General features: G+C 41.0%; 1 protein-coding gene across 4 annotated transcripts in view; it reads right to left on the bottom strand.

The window, feature by feature from the left end:
* LOC108707564 (neurobeachin) overlaps positions 1-19,601 on the bottom strand; it is a 390,963-nt gene extending 371,362 nt beyond the window's left edge. For 3 of the 4 annotated variants that reach the window (XM_041582644.1, XM_041582643.1, XM_041582641.1), the window contains exon 1: positions 18,680-19,600. In XM_041582644.1, coding sequence (XP_041438578.1) covers positions 18,680-18,898 — 219 coding nt within the window. In that variant the 5' untranslated portion in view covers positions 18,899-19,600. Of the gene's footprint in view, positions 1-18,679 lie in introns of all 4 variants that reach the window. The other variant, XM_041582642.1, reaches the window with a different exon arrangement.
* Positions 19,602-20,181: the final 580 nt, after the last annotated feature.

Here is a 20,181-nt window from a genome sequence, read left to right on the forward strand (position 1 = left end):
TTCAGTTCAGTGTTCGGCCAAATTTTCCATAAAGGATTCGTGGGTCCGGCCGAATCTGAAATACTGGATCCGGTGCGTCCCTACTTTATACTTACATCCAGGCATTTTACGTTAATAGGAATTACAGTGACCCATACTTGAGCATGACACGAAGAATAATGCTCCGGCTCCAGAACAGATATGCAGTATGTACAGCTGTAAAATATGGGAACCTTTACACTGAGCAGAAACTTATTTTGTCCAGCAAAAGTTTCCCTTCAGTAATTAAAAAGATAAATTTCCCTTTATATCTAATGGAATTACATATAAATGGAAATTTAGCCTTTAATTCTCTTTTAAAAAGTAGGAAATCCACCTGATATTAAAAACAGTGGAACCAGTCTTCTTGGGAATGGGTTACTTTATTATTAGTTCTACTGCTATCTTTTTATCGTAGCCAGGCCAGGGGCAGTGTGTATTACGATTATAGTTTTTATTTTATCCAACTCTCGTTTAAAGACAGCCCTCATCATATAAAGGTCTGTCAGATTGAGAATATCACACTGCAACACCAGTAATACATGTAAATGGATATCTACAGAATTGTAAGCTGTAGATGATATTTGGTGCTATTTTTGGATTGACCGATATGTGGTTTCAGGCAAAGGCAATGTGCTTCAGTCTGCCTCAATGTACTCAAGGAATTTAAAGTGTTAAAAACACATACAAGTAAATATAAATTTATTTAAATCAAACACAAAAAAACAAACTCAGTTTGAGGCTATGGCACAAGAGGTAAGCACCAATGTGAGAAAAACGGCTGTTCTGTTCCCATTTGCAAAACATTTTGTTTTCATTTCAAATTTATTTTCTTCCTCCCTTTTATGATTTCCTTGGAGGAAGCCTGGTCACAGAATCTCCAATTTCCTAAACTCTGATACATTACCCAGTTCCTCTCATTTGTATGTCACAGAGTAACGGTTACTGTTTGTATAACATTAGACGCTGGCAAAGCCAAGCCAGGAAGCATGTTTGGAAGGGATGAAGAAATGAATGCATTAAATTGTAAAGCAATATATATAAATAAATAAATAAGTTTTTGTTACACTCTTAAATTGGAATACAAATCTAGCAAAGGTTTGGAATGGATATTTTCATTAAATATTGCAATTTTTCCACATAATGTTCTCTTCTTGTCTCATTGTAAATTGAAACCAGAATCTCTATCTTGAGATCTAGTATTGTGCTGAAGAAGTAGAGCAGCCATACATCATTTATAATCCACTAGCCAAAAAAAAAAATAGGTATGTTTGTTTTTCCTAAAGTTCTTGAAATATAAACAAATTATTAGTGTGGTTCTGCAGCCTAACTTTTTCCCCCTAATGCAAACAACTCGAGCATGCTGCAACTGAGCTAAAATGCAGGTGTGACTGTCCATCAGTCAGATCATGAAGTATAAAGTGGAAAACAATAGCTTGTGTACTTGGTTATACCAAAACCTGTGCCTCAGATAAATATCAAGGGTGCCGTTTTGGAAATACTATAGAGGCAACCCGTTAGTAATATTTCCTTTAAGATCTTTGTGCATTGCTACAGAAACCTGCCAGAAGTAAGTTCTCAATCCAAAGCTACAGGTTCAGAGTTAAAAACGGCTTTTAAGGTTTCCAAGGAAACAACTTAATTTCAGCCACAACACATCACATAATAAAGGCCTGGTAACTTGTATGCGGAAGGCACTTAGCAGCACATTATGGTAGGACTATATTATACGCATGCTAGAAGTGCTTTACAAAACACCAATGCACTCAGGAATCAGCACTACCAGCAAACAGGTTACTGTGCCTGTAAATGACTTTCCATAATGCAGATACAAAGAAAGGCCTTTACCAAACAGCAGAAAAGAGCTAATGGTTAAAACATTTATCAGCTTTTGCTACTGGCTGCTCACAGGATTATAAATATCCCAATGAAATAGCAGACAAATATTTCCTAGTCTTATTTTAAAGGGGTTGTTCACCTTTAAATAAACTTTGTATGATGTAGACAGTGATAATATGAGACAATTTGCAATTGGTTTTCATTTTTTATTATATGTTGTGAGTTATTTAGCTTTTTATTCAGCAGCTCTCCAGTTTCAGCATTCCGTTTCCTAGGGTCCAAATTACCCTAGCAACTATGCATTGAAATGTTAAGAGACTGGAATATGAACAGGAAAGGCCCTGCATAGAAAAATGAGTAATAAAAAGTAGCAATAACAATACATTTGTAGCTTTACAGAGCATTTGTTTTAGATGGGGTCAGTGACCCCCATTTGAAAGTTGGAAACAATCAGAAGATAAGGGCAAATAATCAAATTATTTGCAGCCCATTTGAAAGCTGGAAACAATCAGAAGATAAGGGCAAATAACCAAAAAACTATAAAAAATGAAGGCTAGTTGAAAAGTTGCTTAGAATAAGCCATTCGAGAACTTACTTAAAATTATCTTAAAGGGGTTGTTCACCTTCCAAACGCTTTTTCAGTTCAGTTGTTTCCAGATTGTTCTCCAGAAATAAAGACATTTTTAATTGCTTTCCATTTTTTACAGTTTTTTCAAAATATAAGTTTAAAGTTAAAGGGGAAGGAAACCTAGTCGGCGCAAACCCCCCACCCCCCCTCCCGTTTGTTGCCCACCCTCCCTCCTCCCCCCTGGCCTACCGGTCCCGCTGGGCAAATGCCCCTAACTTGTTACTTATCCTTCTGCGCAGGTCCAGTCCAGGGAGTTCACCGACGACATCTTCTTCCACACGATCTTCTTCCTGCTGTGAATGGCATTTTGGCGCATGCGCAGTAGGATCATTTCGCCGGTACGGATCTACTGCGCATGCGCCAAAAGTCACGCGCATGCGCAGTAGATTGTACCGGCGAAATGATCCTACTGCGCATGCGCCGTTCACAGCAGGAAGAAGATCGCGTGGAAGAATATGTCGTCGGTGAACTCCCTGGACTGGACCTGCGCAGAAGGGTAAGTAACAAGTTAGGGGCATTTGCCCAGCGGGACGGGTAGGCCAGGGGGGTAGGAGGGAGGCTGGGCAACAAACGGGTGGGGGGTTTGCGCCGACTAGGTTTCCGTCCCCTTTAAATGGTGCTGTTTCTGAGGTCAGTCTGGCAGCTCAGTAATTTAGGTGCAGATTCTGAACTGTTACAACATTTATTTGATACTTTTATTTACAGCATCTCTGGAATATTAGCAACTATTGTATCAATTATAGCTGTCTGTAATGATTCTGCTCAGCAAAGACAAGAAATGTATCAAATATATCAATGTATCAATTTTGAACAGTTTAGAGGGTCAACGACCCCCCCCCCTTCCCCAGAGCAGTTTTAGAAAGGTGAAAAACTAGATTTACACTTCAATATCAGAAAAACGGTCACTCTTTAATTCTGGAGAACTATCTGAAACCAACTGAATTTAAAAAAAAGTGTTGGAAGGTGAACAACCCCTTTAGGGGTGACCCACCCTTTTAAAGGAACGTTAGGCAAGGTTTACATTTACCAACAGAGCTATGTCTGGTAAGGAATATGCTAGATATCAGTCAGGCAGTCTGGAAAATAATTTCAGGCCAGGACTACACTGGGTTGTAGACGTAAGGCAGTAGGTCCAGGTTTCCCACAGCACCCTGCGATATCACATGCAGCGCAGATGTGCCAAAAGAATCAGCTACACTCGTCATCTATCTGCCCAATGTTGGAAATTACACCAACTTTCACCCCAAATGAGTCTGATTTGCTTCGAAGTGTGGGCTCAATTGCATTAAATTTGATGCATCAGCCGCAACTGCGCCAGAATCAACACACCACTGAGGACCATAACACTGGAATTCTGGGGGAGAAGACAATGATTACTTTGCATACTAAGTAAATGACCCCTGCAGTCTTTTCCTAATGGGTCTGCAGAGGCCACCAAATCCACATCCTGATTTCTTCACCAAATAACTGGATTTTCCACAGTACAGACAGCTTCAACTGCTCTCACCCCTAATTGTTAAGCTGACAACCAAAAACAGATCGTGAAGCCTTAGTTTGGCTTTTTTTTTTAAATTGTTTAACTTTAATTTCTTTTATCTTGCATCTGACTTCTAAACTGCTCCCTGGTTGCTAGGGTAATTAAGCTGTGAGAAACTCAAATTCCAAGGCTAACGGCTGAAGAAAAAAATTATTTATTTTAAGGCAGAAAAAAAACTACAGTTTTTTTCCTCGATGGATGCTAATGAAGCCAGAGCAAATGCATTCATCTTATTACCTATTTAGTGAATAAATTTGAGGGCTCCAACACATAAAAATACCCTAAAGAAACCTTGAAATTTCTATATACAAACAATACGCAGAGGCCAGTTCATTAGAAACCTAGAAACCCGGTCATGCTAAGGAGAATTCCATGGAGATAACTCCAGTCACCCAGAATGCTGCAGTTTGTTCCCATATTAAAGGGATACTGTCATGGGGAAAAAAAAGATTTTCAAAATGAATCATTTAAAGGAAAACTATACCCCCAAAATGAACACTTTAGCAACAGCTAGTTCATATCATATTAAGTGGCATATTAAAGAATCTTACCAAACTGGAATATATATTTAAGTAAATATTGCCCTTTTACATCTCTTGCCTTGAGCCACCATTTTGTGATGGTCTCTGTGCTGTCTCAGAGATCACCTGACCAGAAATACTTCAACTCTAACTGTAACAGGAAGAAGTGTGGAAGCAAAAGACACAACTCTGTCTGTTAATTGGCTCATGTGACCTAACATGTATGGTTTGTTGGTATGTTTGTGAGTACAGTGAATCCTACGATCCCAGGGGGCAGCCCTTATTTTTTAAAATGGCAATTTTCTATTTATGATTACCCAATGGCACATACTACTAGAAAAGTATATTATTATGAAAATGGTTTATTTACATGAAGCAGGATTTTACATATGAGCTGTTTTATGCAATATCTTTTTATAGAGACCTACATTGTTTGGGGGATATAGTTTTCCTTTAATAGTGCTGCTCCAGAATTCTGCACTGAAATCCATTTCTCAAAAGAGCAAACAGATTTTTTTATATTCAATTTTGAAATCTGACATGGGACTAGACATATTGTCAATTTCCCAGCTGCCCCTGGTCATGTGACTTGTGCTCTGATAAACTTCAATCACTCTTTACTGCTGTACTGCAAGTTCGAGTGATATCACCCCCTCCCTTTTCCCCCCAGCAGTCAAACAAAAGAACAATGGGAAGGTAACCAGATAGCAGCTCCCTAACACAAGATAACAGCTGCCTGGTAGATCTAAGAACAGCACTCAATAGTAAAAACCCATGTCTCACTGAGACACATTCAATTACATTGAGAAGGAAAAACAGCAGCCTGCCAGAAAGCATTTCTCTCCTAAAGTGCAGGCACAGGTCACATGACCAGGGGCAGCTGGGAAATTGACAAAATGTCTAGCCCCATGTCAGATTTCAAAATTGAATGTAAAAAAATCTGTTTGCTCTTTTGAGAAATGGATTTCAGTGCAGAATTCTGCTGGAGTAGCCCTATTAACTGATGTGTTTTGAAAAAAACATGTTTTCCGATGACAGGATCCCTTTAAGCAAAGCATATAAGAAGCATCTAAAACACAAACCTATGACATGATTTTATATCAATCATTAGGTTACCCTATCAATCAGTCACAACAGGAATCACAGAGGACACCAGCAGCCATGTCCTAGGGATTTGCAAGAGAATCTGTCCACCATAAACAAAAGCCTAACAGCAGATGGACACCGAAAGGGGCTCCTGTGACTATTATACAAACTAGCAGCCTGTCTATATGAAATTACCCTTAAAATTATTGTGCATTCTAGGAAATGTCAAAATATAAATCGTTTTCAAAAAGTGAAAGGGACATAATTCGCTACAAAGAAAAATGTACATCTATGGGGGTTGCAAGTACAGTAGAACCCCCATTTTATGTTTTTCAGGGGACCAAGGGATTTTTTTTGTTAAAATCTAAATCAGGGAAATGTATCTAATAGATAGACAAAACAACAATGTAAAATGAATGGTATTGCATAGTACTGTAAATGAAACCATAAAATCATTCCAACATGTTATTCTCAGCTTCCAGGAATCCCCTGCACAGATTCAAACTATGCACAGGTAAAAAAAACAGTAATCTCCAAAAAATGTTCTGTACTGAACGTGTGCCCAATCAGGGGATACCTGCGATCAGTGTCGGACTGGCCCACCAGGATTCCAGGAAAACTTCCGGTGGGCCCAGGTGTCAGTGGGCCCTCTTGCTGCTAAATATTTGGCCTATTTCATGGCCATTCCCTATTTCTATGAGAACAAAGAGGCTAAATAGATGGAATAATAGATTATAGTATGTAAATAAAAAAGAATAGACAAATAGAGGTTCAGTGAGAAGAGTAGCGCTGAGAGTAGGCCCCTGGCCTAAGTTTTTTGGAGGGTCCCTGGTCTACGGTTTTTCGGTGGGCCTCTGGTGTCCCAGTCCAACACTGCCTGCGATACTGGAACAAGATAGTGGGCCTGATCTGTATAAAACTACCCAGGTCCACAGGTTCAGTTCCCTTTTAAATTAATTTTAGAATGATGTGGAGAGTGAAATCCTGAGACAATTTGCAACTGTTTTTCATTTTTAATTTGCTTTTGAGTAGGGATGCACCGAATCCACTATTTTGGATTTGGCCGAACCCCCGAATCCTTTGCGAAAGATTCGGCCGAATATAGAACCAAATTCTAATTTGCATATGCAAATTAGGGGTGGGAAGGGGAAACCATTTTTTACTTCCTTGCTTTGTGACAAAGTCATGCGATTTCCCTCCCCGCCCTAATTTACATATGCAAATTAGGATTCGGATTCAGCTTGGCCCAGGCAGAAGGATGTGAACCTGCTGAAAAAAGCCGAATCTTGGCCGGATCCTAAACTGAATCCTGGATTCGGTGCATCCCTATTTTTGAGTTAGTTTGCTTTTTATTCAACAGTGGGTGCTTCGCAACCTGGACAACGAGCAGCTAAAGGTAATGCAAACAGGTACAAAAGCATCCATAACTTCTCAATATATGAGCTCTTGATTAACACTACCTTGTGTTACATTTCAAAACTCTTTATGCTTGCAAATAGAGCTGCAGCCTGTCTGATAACATTGGTTCATTTCACCTAAAACACTTAAGGCCATACAAGGGCCAATAAAAGCTGCCGACAGACTGAGTCAGCAGCTTATTGGCTCGTGTGTGGGGCCCTCTGATGGGCTTACCCAATCGTTATTTAGCCGAAAGTCAGCCATATGTTGATCGAGCAGGGATCGCGACCGCTTCTGTTCGTTGATGTGGTCCGGCAATCTGAATGCCTGTATTGCCTCCATTCTGATCCGAATGTTGAGCCCTAGGGCACACAATCAGATCAGCCCAATATCGGCCACCTCAATGTCGGGGAGAGATCAGGTCCTTTTGCGACATCGCCAAACGAGCGGATCTCCTTGTGTATGGCCACCTTTATGGGTATATTTAACAAAGAGTGAAGTTAGAGATCACCAGAGACCTCTAGAGGGAAATTCCGCCACTCTCCATTCATTTCTATGGGATTTTTAAAAGAGTATTTATCAATGGGAGAAAGTGAAAGTTCATCCTTTGCGCCTTTTAAAATCCCATAGAAATGAATGGAGAGAGGCGGCATTTCACTCTAACAGACTGTGGTGATCTTTAACTTCACTCTTTGATAAATATACCCCATAGAGTAGACCAGCGGCCCCCAAACTTTTTTTGCATCACAGACCAGTTTCAAGCAAGACAATTTTTACAAGTGGGGGGGGGGGTGTAGATGTGTGGGTGCATTTCGGGCTTATTAAAAATACAGTACAAACAGTATTTTGGTCCTTATCGCGATCAGTAGAAAGCTTCCTGGGCTTCGCACAGCTGTTGTCATGGCAATGGCACATCAGGAAGCTGGGATTGCAGGTAATTAAGGCCCTTTTCATTGTTTTTGCAGCTATTATTTAGACTGCAGCTGGGAGCAGAGGCAGCCCAGTTTGGCACAGCCGGCCACTGGTCCGAGGCCTGGTGGTTGTGGACCCCTGGAGTAGAGACAAGGGATGCGCCAAATTCTTTCTCCCTGAATCACAGAAATGAGCTCTGAGCAGCAGCAAGCACAGTGCCAAAAGATTGGCAAAAGAACCAGCCTGTGGGCATCCAGCTACCCTGTTCATATAATATTTAATAAATGGGTCAGGAAGCTATAAAAGCAAAAGCTTGCTTATTTTTCCCAATAAAACTAATATTTTTTTGGTAGAGAGGATGCAGAATCTTCCAATGCACGCAGAGGGATATTTTAATCATTCTTTTGTGTCTCTGGTCGTTTAGACAAGGATTTGGCATGAGCATACCCGCAAGTCATTTCTTTGGAAAGAAAGATTTGCAAAGTTGTCACAGTCCCATAACACAAATAAAACGTGGTTAACTTTTACCGATAACCTTAAAAAAAGATAAGATGTGGAAACAGATATAGACTTTATCTTGCCAAACATTGTCACAATCGGCCAAAAAAGACAAATCGCAGCTCCATGCAGTAAAATCCCATTATTATAGTACAGCTGACAGGTGCTAGCCAATTGTACTGTGTGAAGACCATAAACTGTATTGAATTAAAAGCGCTAGCAACAACGGACAATAAAGTCAGGGTTGTCCAACTAGATACCTCTGGTCAGATGTAGCCCTGTAAATCAGCCTCTCCCTCACCATGAAACAAAGTGAGGGACTGGTTGAATGATTGAGAGTTTAAAGGAACATTAAAACCAAAAACTGAAAGTGTATTAAATGCAATTAAAATATAATGAACTGTTGCTTTGCACTGGTAGAATTGATGTGTTAGCTTCAGAAAGACTAGTATAGTTTATATAAATATAAATAAGCCAAAGGGGCAGCCATTCAAGCTGGAAAAAGGAGAAAAAGGCACAGGTTATAACAGATACAACACACTTATATTGGACAGGGCTTATCTGTTATCAGGACACACAGAGATTTCCATATCATGGTTAAAATCAGGAGAAAGGTCTCATATCAATCTGATCGGATAATTCTGTATTAATATAGCTAAATGTTCTTACTACAATACTTGAGATGAGATTCAGGAGCAGCGGCTGCCATCTTATATTTGGTTAAATGGTCTTAGGTAGTTTGTGATGGGGGTCCTACATGATCTGAGTGTAACAAGCAAATTATCCCACTGCTTCTATAGGCATCATCTCTCCCTACTATACCTGCTATCCCACAACTACACTCCATTGCTAGAGACTATTATCCCACTGTTACTATAGGCACCATCTCTCCCTACTATACCTGCTATCCCACAGTCACACTCCCTTCCCAGAGACTATTATCCACTGTTACTATAGACACCATCTCTCCCTACTATACCTGCTATCCCACAGTCACACTCCCTTCCCAGAGACTATTATCCCACTGTTAGTATAGGCACCATCTCTCCCTACTACACCCGCTATCCCACAGTCACACTCCCTTCCCAGAGACTATTATCCCACTGTTACTATAGACACCATCTCTCCCTACTTTACCTGCTATCCCACAGACACACCCCCTTCCCAGAGACTATTATCCCACTGTTACTATAGGCACCATCTCTCCCTACTATACCTGCTATCCCACAGTCACAGTCCCTTCCCAGAGACTATTATCCCCACTGACACTATAGGCACCATCTCTCCCTACTATACCTGCTATCCCACAGTCACACTCCCTTCCCAGAGACTATTATCCCAACTGATACTATAGGCACCATCTCTCCCTACTATACCTGCTATCCCACAACTACACTCCATTCCTAGAGACTATTATCCCACTGTTACTATAGGCACCATCTCTCCCTACTATACCTGCTATCCCACAGTCACACTCCCTTCCCAGAAACTATTATCATACTGTTACTATAGGCACCATCTCTCCCTACTATACCTGCTATCCCACAGTCACACTCCCTTCCCAGAGACTATTATCCCACTGTTACTATAGGCACCATCTCTCCCTACTATACCTGCTATCCCACAGTCACACTCCCTTCACAGAGACTATTATCCCATTGTTACTATTAGCACCATCTCTCCCTACTATACCTGCTTTCCCACAGTCACAGTTCCTTCCCAGAGACTGGAGGGTTTTTTCCTTTTAAATATGACCTATCAGTCAAGTCAAACATGTATTCAAAATAGGCTCTGGCATTTCAAGTATTTTGAGGACCAAAAAAATGCCTGCAGGCCCAACTTACAGCAACCCCTCTGCCTTTTGCCAGAACTTAGAGATCAACAGTCAGGGTCTCAGTTAAACTTTAAAAAAATGCTGTAGAATAGAAATCAAAAATTCACACATTTCCTTTATTCAGTAAAACATGTGCTGGTTATTTACTCAGTATGGAACTGTATGAAACCCCCCACACAGAATGATTTTGCATTTGTTCTGCAGGTATGAGTATGATTCACAAGCCTGCTCTGTGCAAAGCAAAACCACATTACTTCTTATCAGTGTGATGCAAAATACTCTTGTGAGCACGGAATAATGGGCCTTTACAGAAACAATACACATATAATAAGCCAATGCAAATTTAGACCCACACACACAACAAAGATAATTGAAGAAAAGGAGAACGCACAGCTGGAACAAATGAATGTTTGAAGGTATTCACGCAACTGTTTTAAGTACTATGCCTTTGATTTTGAGTACAAATAAATTTTGAGCAGCCTATGCATTGAGATTGGTTGGCTAGATCAGATGTGCAGCAAGCTTTACATAGTGTAGTTGGAAACCTGTACTTGTATAGGGCTCCTGAATGGCCTTTCAAATTTCTGAGGTCCGTAGCAGTCACTAAGAATTACATTTTGAAAAATCCACTCAGTGCTAGTTATATGGCTGGGAGGAGAGTGAAGCTGGCTAGAATGCTATTTTAGGCAGCCTTGGGGCAGAAATAACACATTAGCCATTCTTTGTACATTCCAACACTGAAACAGAGCAAAGCATCCTGGTGCATGGCACCATGGAGGAAGCTAAGGAACTGCACTATGACTCAAGGAAGGAAAAGGAAGTAGTACAATACACAAACACACACAATTAACAAGACTAAAAAGGAAAATCTTTATTCACAAATGTGCGCAGTGCTTGCCTGGGTAATTTTCTAGTACAAATATGGGATCATTTATCCAGAAAGCCGTTATCCAGACTGCTCGAATTATGGAAAGGCCATCTCCCATTGACTCCATTTTATCCAAATAATCAAAACTTTTCTAAATAATTTCCTTTTTCTCTGTAACAACAAAACAGTATCTTGCACTTGATACTAACTAAGATATAATTAATCCTTATTGGAAGCAAAGCCAGCCTACTGGGTTTATTTAATGTTTACATGATTTTCTAGTAGACTTAAGGTGGCCATAGACGCACAGATAATATCGTACAAAACGAATTTTCGTCCGATATTCATTGCGCATTTGGTGGAAAAAGAGCCGACCGATATCGGCAGGCTCAACAAATTTGATCATTGTTAGTGCTGAATCGTCAGATACAGGTATTATTCTATTGTTTCTTCCCGTATATCTACCAGTATATGACGATTCAGCTTTACACGTGAGTATTGAAACGAACGATCTTTCTTGGAAAGATCTTTTCCAAGAAAGATCGTAATTGTTACGTCTATGGCCACCTTTAAGGTACATGCAGCGGTTGGGTGTCAGATGAATGGTCCAATATATCTTATAGGTAAGCAGGTCCAGACTGAGAATTAAAATAGGCCCTGGCATTTTAGGTACACAGAGGCCCAAACAGCCCCCACCAGCCCACTAAATAGTGACTTTCTATGGCACCTTATAGCAGCCCCTCTGGCATTTGCCAGAACTCACAGATTGCCAGTCCAGGCCTGTAGGTAAGGCTCCCTTTCCCAGCAGATGTATTAGAGCTCATTCAAATAACGGATTCCAGTACAAACAAAATAACTGCCTTTTGCACAAATTCTGCATGTAGAGAGACAGGATTTCTGGTGATTTTAATAGAGTGAGCTCTAATACATCTTCTAGGCAAAAGGAGCCCCCCTCTAAGATATATTGGATCATTCATCTGACACCCAACTCCTGAATGAAGACAGAATGAGGAGAAACATATGTTGAGAGAGGAATAGTGAATATAAACTTGATTATTTCAGAAACAATGCAGAATGTTTAATTGATTGTATTTATAAAGCTTATTTCAGTATGCTGAAGCTTATATTAATTTTTGATTTTCACGATAGTTCCCCTTAAAGGACACCCTGTGTTGGGCATCAGCATTTTAGCAAGCAACATGGATGACTTCCTTACACTTACAGAAAAAGAAATAACAGATTTTGTGCCCTTGGCAAATGGCAACCAATGCATTCCATTCAATGCACAGCACAGAAGCTATACAGTTACACACTGACCAAGGTAACAAATAATTAGCACTGACTGCTCATCAGATAAAAGTCATTAGGGCAGAAGAAGTCAACCCTGGCTATGAAATGCTATGCTCATTGTGACGAAAAGCCCAGTCCAACTGAAGGTCACGGTGAGCCCGCAAAGCCCTAGCCGCACGGACCAGAACTGTGTAAGCAGAGACAACCTGGCGTCAGCAAGATTGCATTCATGCAGAAAATTGCTGAAGAATAGGGCAAATGTAATCATCACTGTGTGTGCATTGTTATTAGAGCAGGCACATGATGAAACCCAAATAATTATTCAAATTCCTTTTCTGCAGGAAATAACACTGTTTCTGGAACAACTGCTCGCTCTAATTCCATTTAGTTTGAACAGTGTGCCTGTTCTTTGAAGGGAAATTAGCTTTAAACGTGGATTTTTTTAAACAATAATAAGATTTTTTTTTAATTTTCTTATCAAGTATGTTTCATGATCTGTCTCTTCTATGCTTATAGGGGATGTCACTGCTTAACAAAAGAAAATGTGATTCTGCGCAATTTATGAGCTTATGTTAATTACATTTTTCAGTGGTTATGAAGTAAATTGTAAATGTAATGTCCCTTTCTATTCAATGCTGGTTCTGACTCCGGAAACAAAGTAGCAGAAGCAGTGTATTAAAGAAACGATAACACCAAAAAGTGTTTTAAAGTATTTTATAATTAATTTGCTGTCCTTGCTTCAGAAACTCTACTATAGTTTATTTATACAAACTGCTGTGCAGCCATTCAAAGCACAAGTTACGCAGCAGAAAAAAAATGCACTCTGCAGGATCCAATTGTATTCAATTACAGAGCTTATCTGTTATCTGCTACATAGCCTGTGCCTTTTCTCCTTTTTTAGCTTGAATGGTTACCCCTTTGACTACACAGCAGCCTATTTACATAAACTATAGCTGTCTTTCTAAAGCAAACAGATAACTTTTACCAACGCAGGGCAACAGTACATTATATTTTAATTACTTTAAAACCCTTTTTCTTTTTAGGTGTTACTGTTCCTATAACAGACCCAGAGAAGATCTGTTTCTGCTACACTGCAATTCAATTTACAAAAACTACAAATATATATTGGAAAGTTGCTTATAATTAAAAAATATTTATATTTAAAAAATATTTCTTGGGTAGAAATCCCATTAAAGTAAAGCTTGGTCTGTAATTCCAGTTCATACTACAGTACAAAGGAATACAAAACATATACAAAGAACCTTACAGGCTCAAATACTGTAACATGCTGTTGTTGTAAACTCTCATAAGGATCAGAAAAATGTGTGTGATGACAAAGTCAATTGCATTAAACAAATTTACATTCCTATATAAGAGACATTGTGGTTGAAGATGAATTAGCCATGATATCATTTGAATAGTTTCACTTTCACTAAAACATTTTCTGACTAGGTTCTGAATTACATTCAGACAACTCGTGCCAGGTCGGCTAAAGCTTAGGAAGTGTGGCAAATTGAAAGGGTGATCAAAAAGTGATTTGAAAAAATAAAAAAATGTAAGCATACCTTTATAGAGTTTACTCATTTCTGCATAGGAGGGATGTATGAATGTGCCCAAATCCTAGAGAACTTGTAAACTTGAATTACAGCTGGCCTAGCGGAGTGGGTGGAGCTCCAGACCACAATTAGCTAATTTATTGCTGGACCTGCCCTCCCATTCATTACCTGTGGCTCCTTCTCCTCCTAAAACTCCAACAATATAATTATACAGACTATTCACTGACAATCAGCATTGATAACTGTATGATAAGGAGAGCAAGCCTTACTGATAAGGGTCTAACATCCATAACAGATCAGTGTACTGGGATTTTGGCCCCAAAAGATAATTACTAATAACTGGTCAGTGGTTGTTTTTACTGCTACTATAAATAGCAAAGGCATAATAAAAAAACCTTAGTGGAATAATTCTATTTTATTAAAGTTATTATTACAGTTTTGTGAAAAGTCATGCCTAGATATCTGTGATTAGGATCTTAGGATATTCGTGATAATATAATAAATAATAGAATTATCATTAAGTCAAAGTGTGACAATGCTGATATTTTTCCATAACTAATGCAATACTGTATAGTTGTCAGCAACTATTATAACACCATTTTTAGTCTGAAACTGTAGATATCCTTGGAGCTTGAAACAACCAATCCAATGTACAGGACAGGCATGCTCATAAAATCCAAGGCAGAAAACATCTGCTGACAAAGGCCGTATTTAATGTTGCAAACTACTGCAAGGCCTTCCAGCAACAAAGTTGCACATTGTGACAACTGTACAATGCAAATGCATTGTGTGTGTGTGTATGTATATATATATATATATATATATATATATATATATATATATATATATATATATATATATATATATATATATATATATATAAATAAATAATCCACTGGGCCGGTGCACACAGAGCACAGATCAATGCCTAGGTGCTGGAACAATCAATCATAATATCAAAACAGTAAGGGATCCGCACTCATAGATCTTGTGATACTAAAAAAATGGTGTTTATTCAAGTTTCAGCTATTAGACGTGAGCTGTCATCAGGAAGTGCACAAGACCTATGAGTGCGGATCCCTTACGGTTTTGAATTTTGGATGTGCAGGTGCACAAAATAAAAGCAATTCGATTTATCACGAATTGGAGTGCAGGTGCTTGTGAAAAATATAATAGAATAAAATCAGGGAAACTATATTATGCATAATATATAGATGGGACCACAAAAAAAAACAATGTAAAGTGAGGGAAAACTTAAAATCGGGGGATGTAAAATTGAGGTTTCATTGATAACCCAACCTATTATCATTCAAAGTCTGTCTGTCAAAGTCTGCAATGTCCAGAGCCCCCAATGTGTACTTATCACATGTTCGGACGCACCACTGACTGGCAAAAATGGGAGTTTGTTACATAGGAAACGGTTTGCTTTCTACATCACATATGCACCACTAGATTTCTACACTAGAACCGTAGCAAAGTAACAAACTGTAACAATGAAGTAAACATTCAAATATCTGAGTAGGATAACACATGAGAAGAAGTGTCAGGGTATGATTTGAATCAAAGCAATAGTAAGGAATTAAAGTCACGATGCAATCCCTGGAATAAAGCGACTGCTGTGCACTAGAAAGGAACCCGGCACGCTGAGGTTGTCACATATGAATGCTTTTTTTGTTACGTCACCGTGTAGCAGTAGCATGTTGCCCAGAATGCATTGTGACTGCAGCAGTCCCACACATACACGGTGGTGAGCTGCATCTGACTGGCCATGCACTTGCAAATTCACATCAATACACAACGAGGTGTTTAAGTGTATCACAATAATGGCCTGGCAATGTCCCAATCTCACGTATGGAACTGCAAATCCTAAAACTACCTGACATTTGTAGAACATGCACAATATTTCTTTTAGATTAGGTATAATGGGAAGGAAATAACTAACCTCCTCCCCAACAACCATAACTGTACAGGTATGGGACCTCTTATTCAGAATGCTCGGGACCAGTTGCTTTCTGGATAACCGGTCTTTCCATAATCTCACTCTTCATGGCTTAAATCTACCAGAAAATCATGTAAACATTAAATAATCTCAATCCCTTGTTTTTGCTTAGAAAAAGGATTAATTATACCTTAGCTTGGATCAAGTATAAGGTATTGTTTTATTATTACAAAAAAAAAGGAAATCAGTTTAAAAAATTTGTATTATTTGGATAAAATGGAGTCTAAGGGAGACAGCCTTTCCGTAATTCGGAGTTTTCTGGATAACGGGTTTCTGGATAAGGATCCCATACCTATATAAGCTTGTCCCAGAGTAACCCCTGCTCCAACTCAGTCACTAGTCAGTCACTAGCTGGCAGAGTATTATGGGAGTCGACAAGCAAAAGCTAAAGGAATTTTAAGTGTAAGCTTTGGCACAAGCCCTTCCTGCAGAGGCCCATATTCAACCCTCCTGCTGGCTTGGAGGGTTAAAAAGGAATGTGTAGTGCAAAAACTATATAAAGTGAAAAGGACAGAAGTAGCAAGGTATCATTTTACTACTGTGCACGATAATATTGGTTTAAATAAAAATTAAATAAAATTATGCCAGTTGGCAGATTGCTCCTATTCCTCAATAGCCGTCAGCAGACTAGTAAAGTTGTAGTGCCACAACAACCAATTTGTCTCAGAACAGGCACTGAATACTATACAAATAAACAAGTGTTGGGCAGCTACAGGCTTGCATTTATACCTTTATCTTCTGAAGCAAGTGAATACCCAATATCCAAACAGTAGAGGTGGAGTACTGCACTATGTATGGGAACCTTCCAACAATGAATTTAAATGCAAGGAAGATGGGGACAAAAGCAATTAAATAGCCAGATGGCTTTCGATAATGCTACACATCAGCCAAATAAGGTAGCAATGTTTAAGGCACTTCACATGGAAATCTGGCAAAAATCCCTCTAACGCATCTTATGTTTGCGCACCAAGACAGATATAGAAGGCATTATCAGCTAGCTGCCAGTTCAGCAGTATATCTTTAATGATTACCAAAGCCACAAACCCAGCACATCCCCAGATGATTGTGATACAATGCTTCCCAGTTGCCTTTATTTCCCTACAAGCAGCAGTCCTTTCAATGGGAGCCACTAGATTCTATAGAGACAGGTGGGGGGAGGGAGGATTAGGTCACACAGTCGCAAAGGAACCATGTTTCACCAACAATAGAATATTGCTGGGGATAAATAGAACACTTACTGCCTGTACATAGGCCCGCGTTCACATCTACTAGAGTTCCTGGCACACTTTATGGGCATGATCAGAATTTCATTCATGGGAGATACCATGCTATGCAGAGGTTGGGAGGGCCACATAAACTAGTTATCTCACATATGCAGGGCCCAGGGATAAAACAAGGACAACCTGGCAATGCAGGAGGACTTGAGCCCTCATTCTACGTACGGTTAACATCAATCAGGGCGGTTAAACTGCTGAACTACAACTAAGCAGCGTGAGGCTTGAGCGCAAATAACAGAATTAAGAATAGAGACAAAAATAAAATATTTTATTATACAATGCTTTGAGCTGGAGGGTGTCTGGGGCAAATACCCTCTTTGCTTTAACCTAAAATCAGCCTTGCAGATATGTCTAAAACAACAACCGGGTTATATAGTATGCACCAAATCAGGGTATATACACGCATAGCAAGGAAGCATTGTCTACTAATGATATAATATTTAAGTGGTATATACGCGTAGATTTTATTTTAGATCTCAGCTGAATGAGCGTGTCGCATTGATTAGGAAATAATAAATAATGACTGGTTTGTTTAAATGAGACGAAAACCAGACAGGAAGACACGCTGATGCCCATAAAGTGCTGTGAAACAGGATGCCGGCCTACCGCACCAGTCCTGGCTAGGGCACGGCTACTTTAACACACTGCTGGGTGCCTCCGTTGCCAGCTAATGTGCACACACACAATCCAACCCAAACTCAACCAGATGCCTGGAGGTTCAAACAAAGGGCAATAAAACAGGCAAGTGACAGCCCCCCCCCCCCCCCCCCCCCCCCCCCCCCCCCCACAGTGGGTTATAGATGTTGGCTGACAGAACAACTATAACAAGCAGAATCCTCGCAGAGGATGCTGGGAGCTCTAGAAAGCTGGAAAGGAATGGGATCAGACTAACAACACAATGGCATTAGTTAAATAAAAATAAAGTCACAGACTGCTGAGAAGCATTGGGTTCATAGGATGATCACAGCAGCATCTGCCCACAAAGAAGAACTGACACCCCCCATACCCATGGCAAGTTAATGACAACAGGGTGTTAGTGTGCAGGACCACCAGCAATAGAGCATCTTTTTACATCTATTCCAGGACATGCAAAGCCAGCAGCTATCATGGTAACCACAACATGTGCAAGGATCAAACCAAGTGTCCCAGTGGGACCATCAGTCTAACCAAAGGATCTTTAACCCCCTCGTTCCCCAGCAGTAGAACAGCAGGTGCCAGGGCCATCAGACTGACTAGAAAATACCGCTGTCTCATTCCAGGGTCTGGCATGAGAATGAAGAAACCCCCTCTCTTAGAAATGGTTGGAGCCCTGTACCCATATCTCACACCTGTCCCACTGGCCTCACCACCCTGACTCTGCAGGGCGAGGGGGGGAATCCTTTCAGTATTAACCCATCAATGGCCAGGCGCCGGCTTACCAGGTTTAATACCGTCTCCACGATGTCTCTGTTGCTGACCTCCCCGACCTGGATGAGTCCAATGAGAACAGCGAATTTCATCCTCATGTTGCGGATGGGGACAGACGGGTTGATCACCCCGCCGGGCAGGACCATGGATCCGGAGGCACCGGCACATGATATCCCGGCAGCATCCCTGTCCGTACAGCCGACCCCCACTAGGGCTTTCTCGGCAGACATCCTTCCCCCAGTAACGCGCTTCTCCGGGGCTCCTCGCGCTCAATTCCTCCGAGTAACGGGATGAGTCACCCCCCGACAGCCGGAGCGTTGATCTCTTCCAATGAGGAGGCAGCGCGGCCACTTCACTGGCTGCTCCCCGGTCCCTGGGGGATGGATAGTGTCAGCACCGAGCCCCCCTCCATCACCCACCTGCCTGCCTGTCCCTCACTCATACAACGCAGCACCAGGGGCGGGAGAAGCGGAAGAAGGAACAGAGGGACCACTGGAGTCTGGATGCCGCCGAGCACTGAGCTTATGGGTAGATAACGGTGCACCCAATCCTGCGGTGGCTGCAGCTGGCGTTGTTGTGATAAGACCAGACGCCGCTCACTCCTCCGCCATGTTGACGCCCCCTGCCTGCGGTACCTCTCAATGCGCCTGCGCCGGGGCTTCCCGATGGGCGGGGCCAAGCACGCCTAGCGACCGCGGGATAGACAGGTGAGCAGGTGCATCAGGGCTCTGGGGTCGCGTCAGTGCGGATAGTCGGGCTGTGCCAACATTCGCTCAGCAGCCAGTCTCTGACGGGGATATGTAATATATGTAGCCCTCGCTCTCCTCTATAAAGTTCCCTTTGTGGCGGTGGGAAGTGAATACATGGAATATGTGGTTCTTTCATAATGTAATTAGCGGCAATTCACTGACCCTCGTCTGACAGGGCCGCCATTAGAAATCAGGGGCGTACAACGAAAATGTTCTGCCCACCCCACCCCCACAGTTAAAAGACCACACAGACATCAGCGCTAAAAACGGTAACCCCCCCTCACACACACACACACCTTATAAAAAGCCCCCTCTAAGTTAAAAAGAAAACTGTGACGCAGACCCCCTCTATAAAAGTTTTTTTTTAAAAGAATTGGTGGTCAGGGCCCCCCTATAAGTAAAAAAAAAACATTGGCACCAGGGCTCCCCTTACAAGGTCAAAAAAATATTAGGGCCCCAGAGAATATTTTTTTTTAAAAAAAGCATTGGTGGCAGGGGCCTATAGAGTATTAAAATAATACATTTTTGTCTAGGGGTTTAAAAAAAACTAAAAAAAACACACATTGGCGTTCAGTAGAACTGAACTCGTGGCTTCAGGACTTCAACTTCGGCTCGTTTCGTTGGCTTGGGGTCTTTTCGGCGGCTTTTGGGACTTCAACTTCCACTCATGGCTTTAGGTCTTTTTGTTGGCTTCTTTGCGACTTAAGGGGGGTCCCCCGCCCCTCCCCACGGCACTCACCTTTAGAGCACCGGAGAGGGCAGGG

Source organism: Xenopus laevis, chromosome 2L, assembly GCF_017654675.1.
Source record: "Xenopus laevis strain J_2021 chromosome 2L, Xenopus_laevis_v10.1, whole genome shotgun sequence".
NCBI classification, from domain to species: domain Eukaryota; kingdom Metazoa; phylum Chordata; class Amphibia; order Anura; family Pipidae; genus Xenopus; species Xenopus laevis.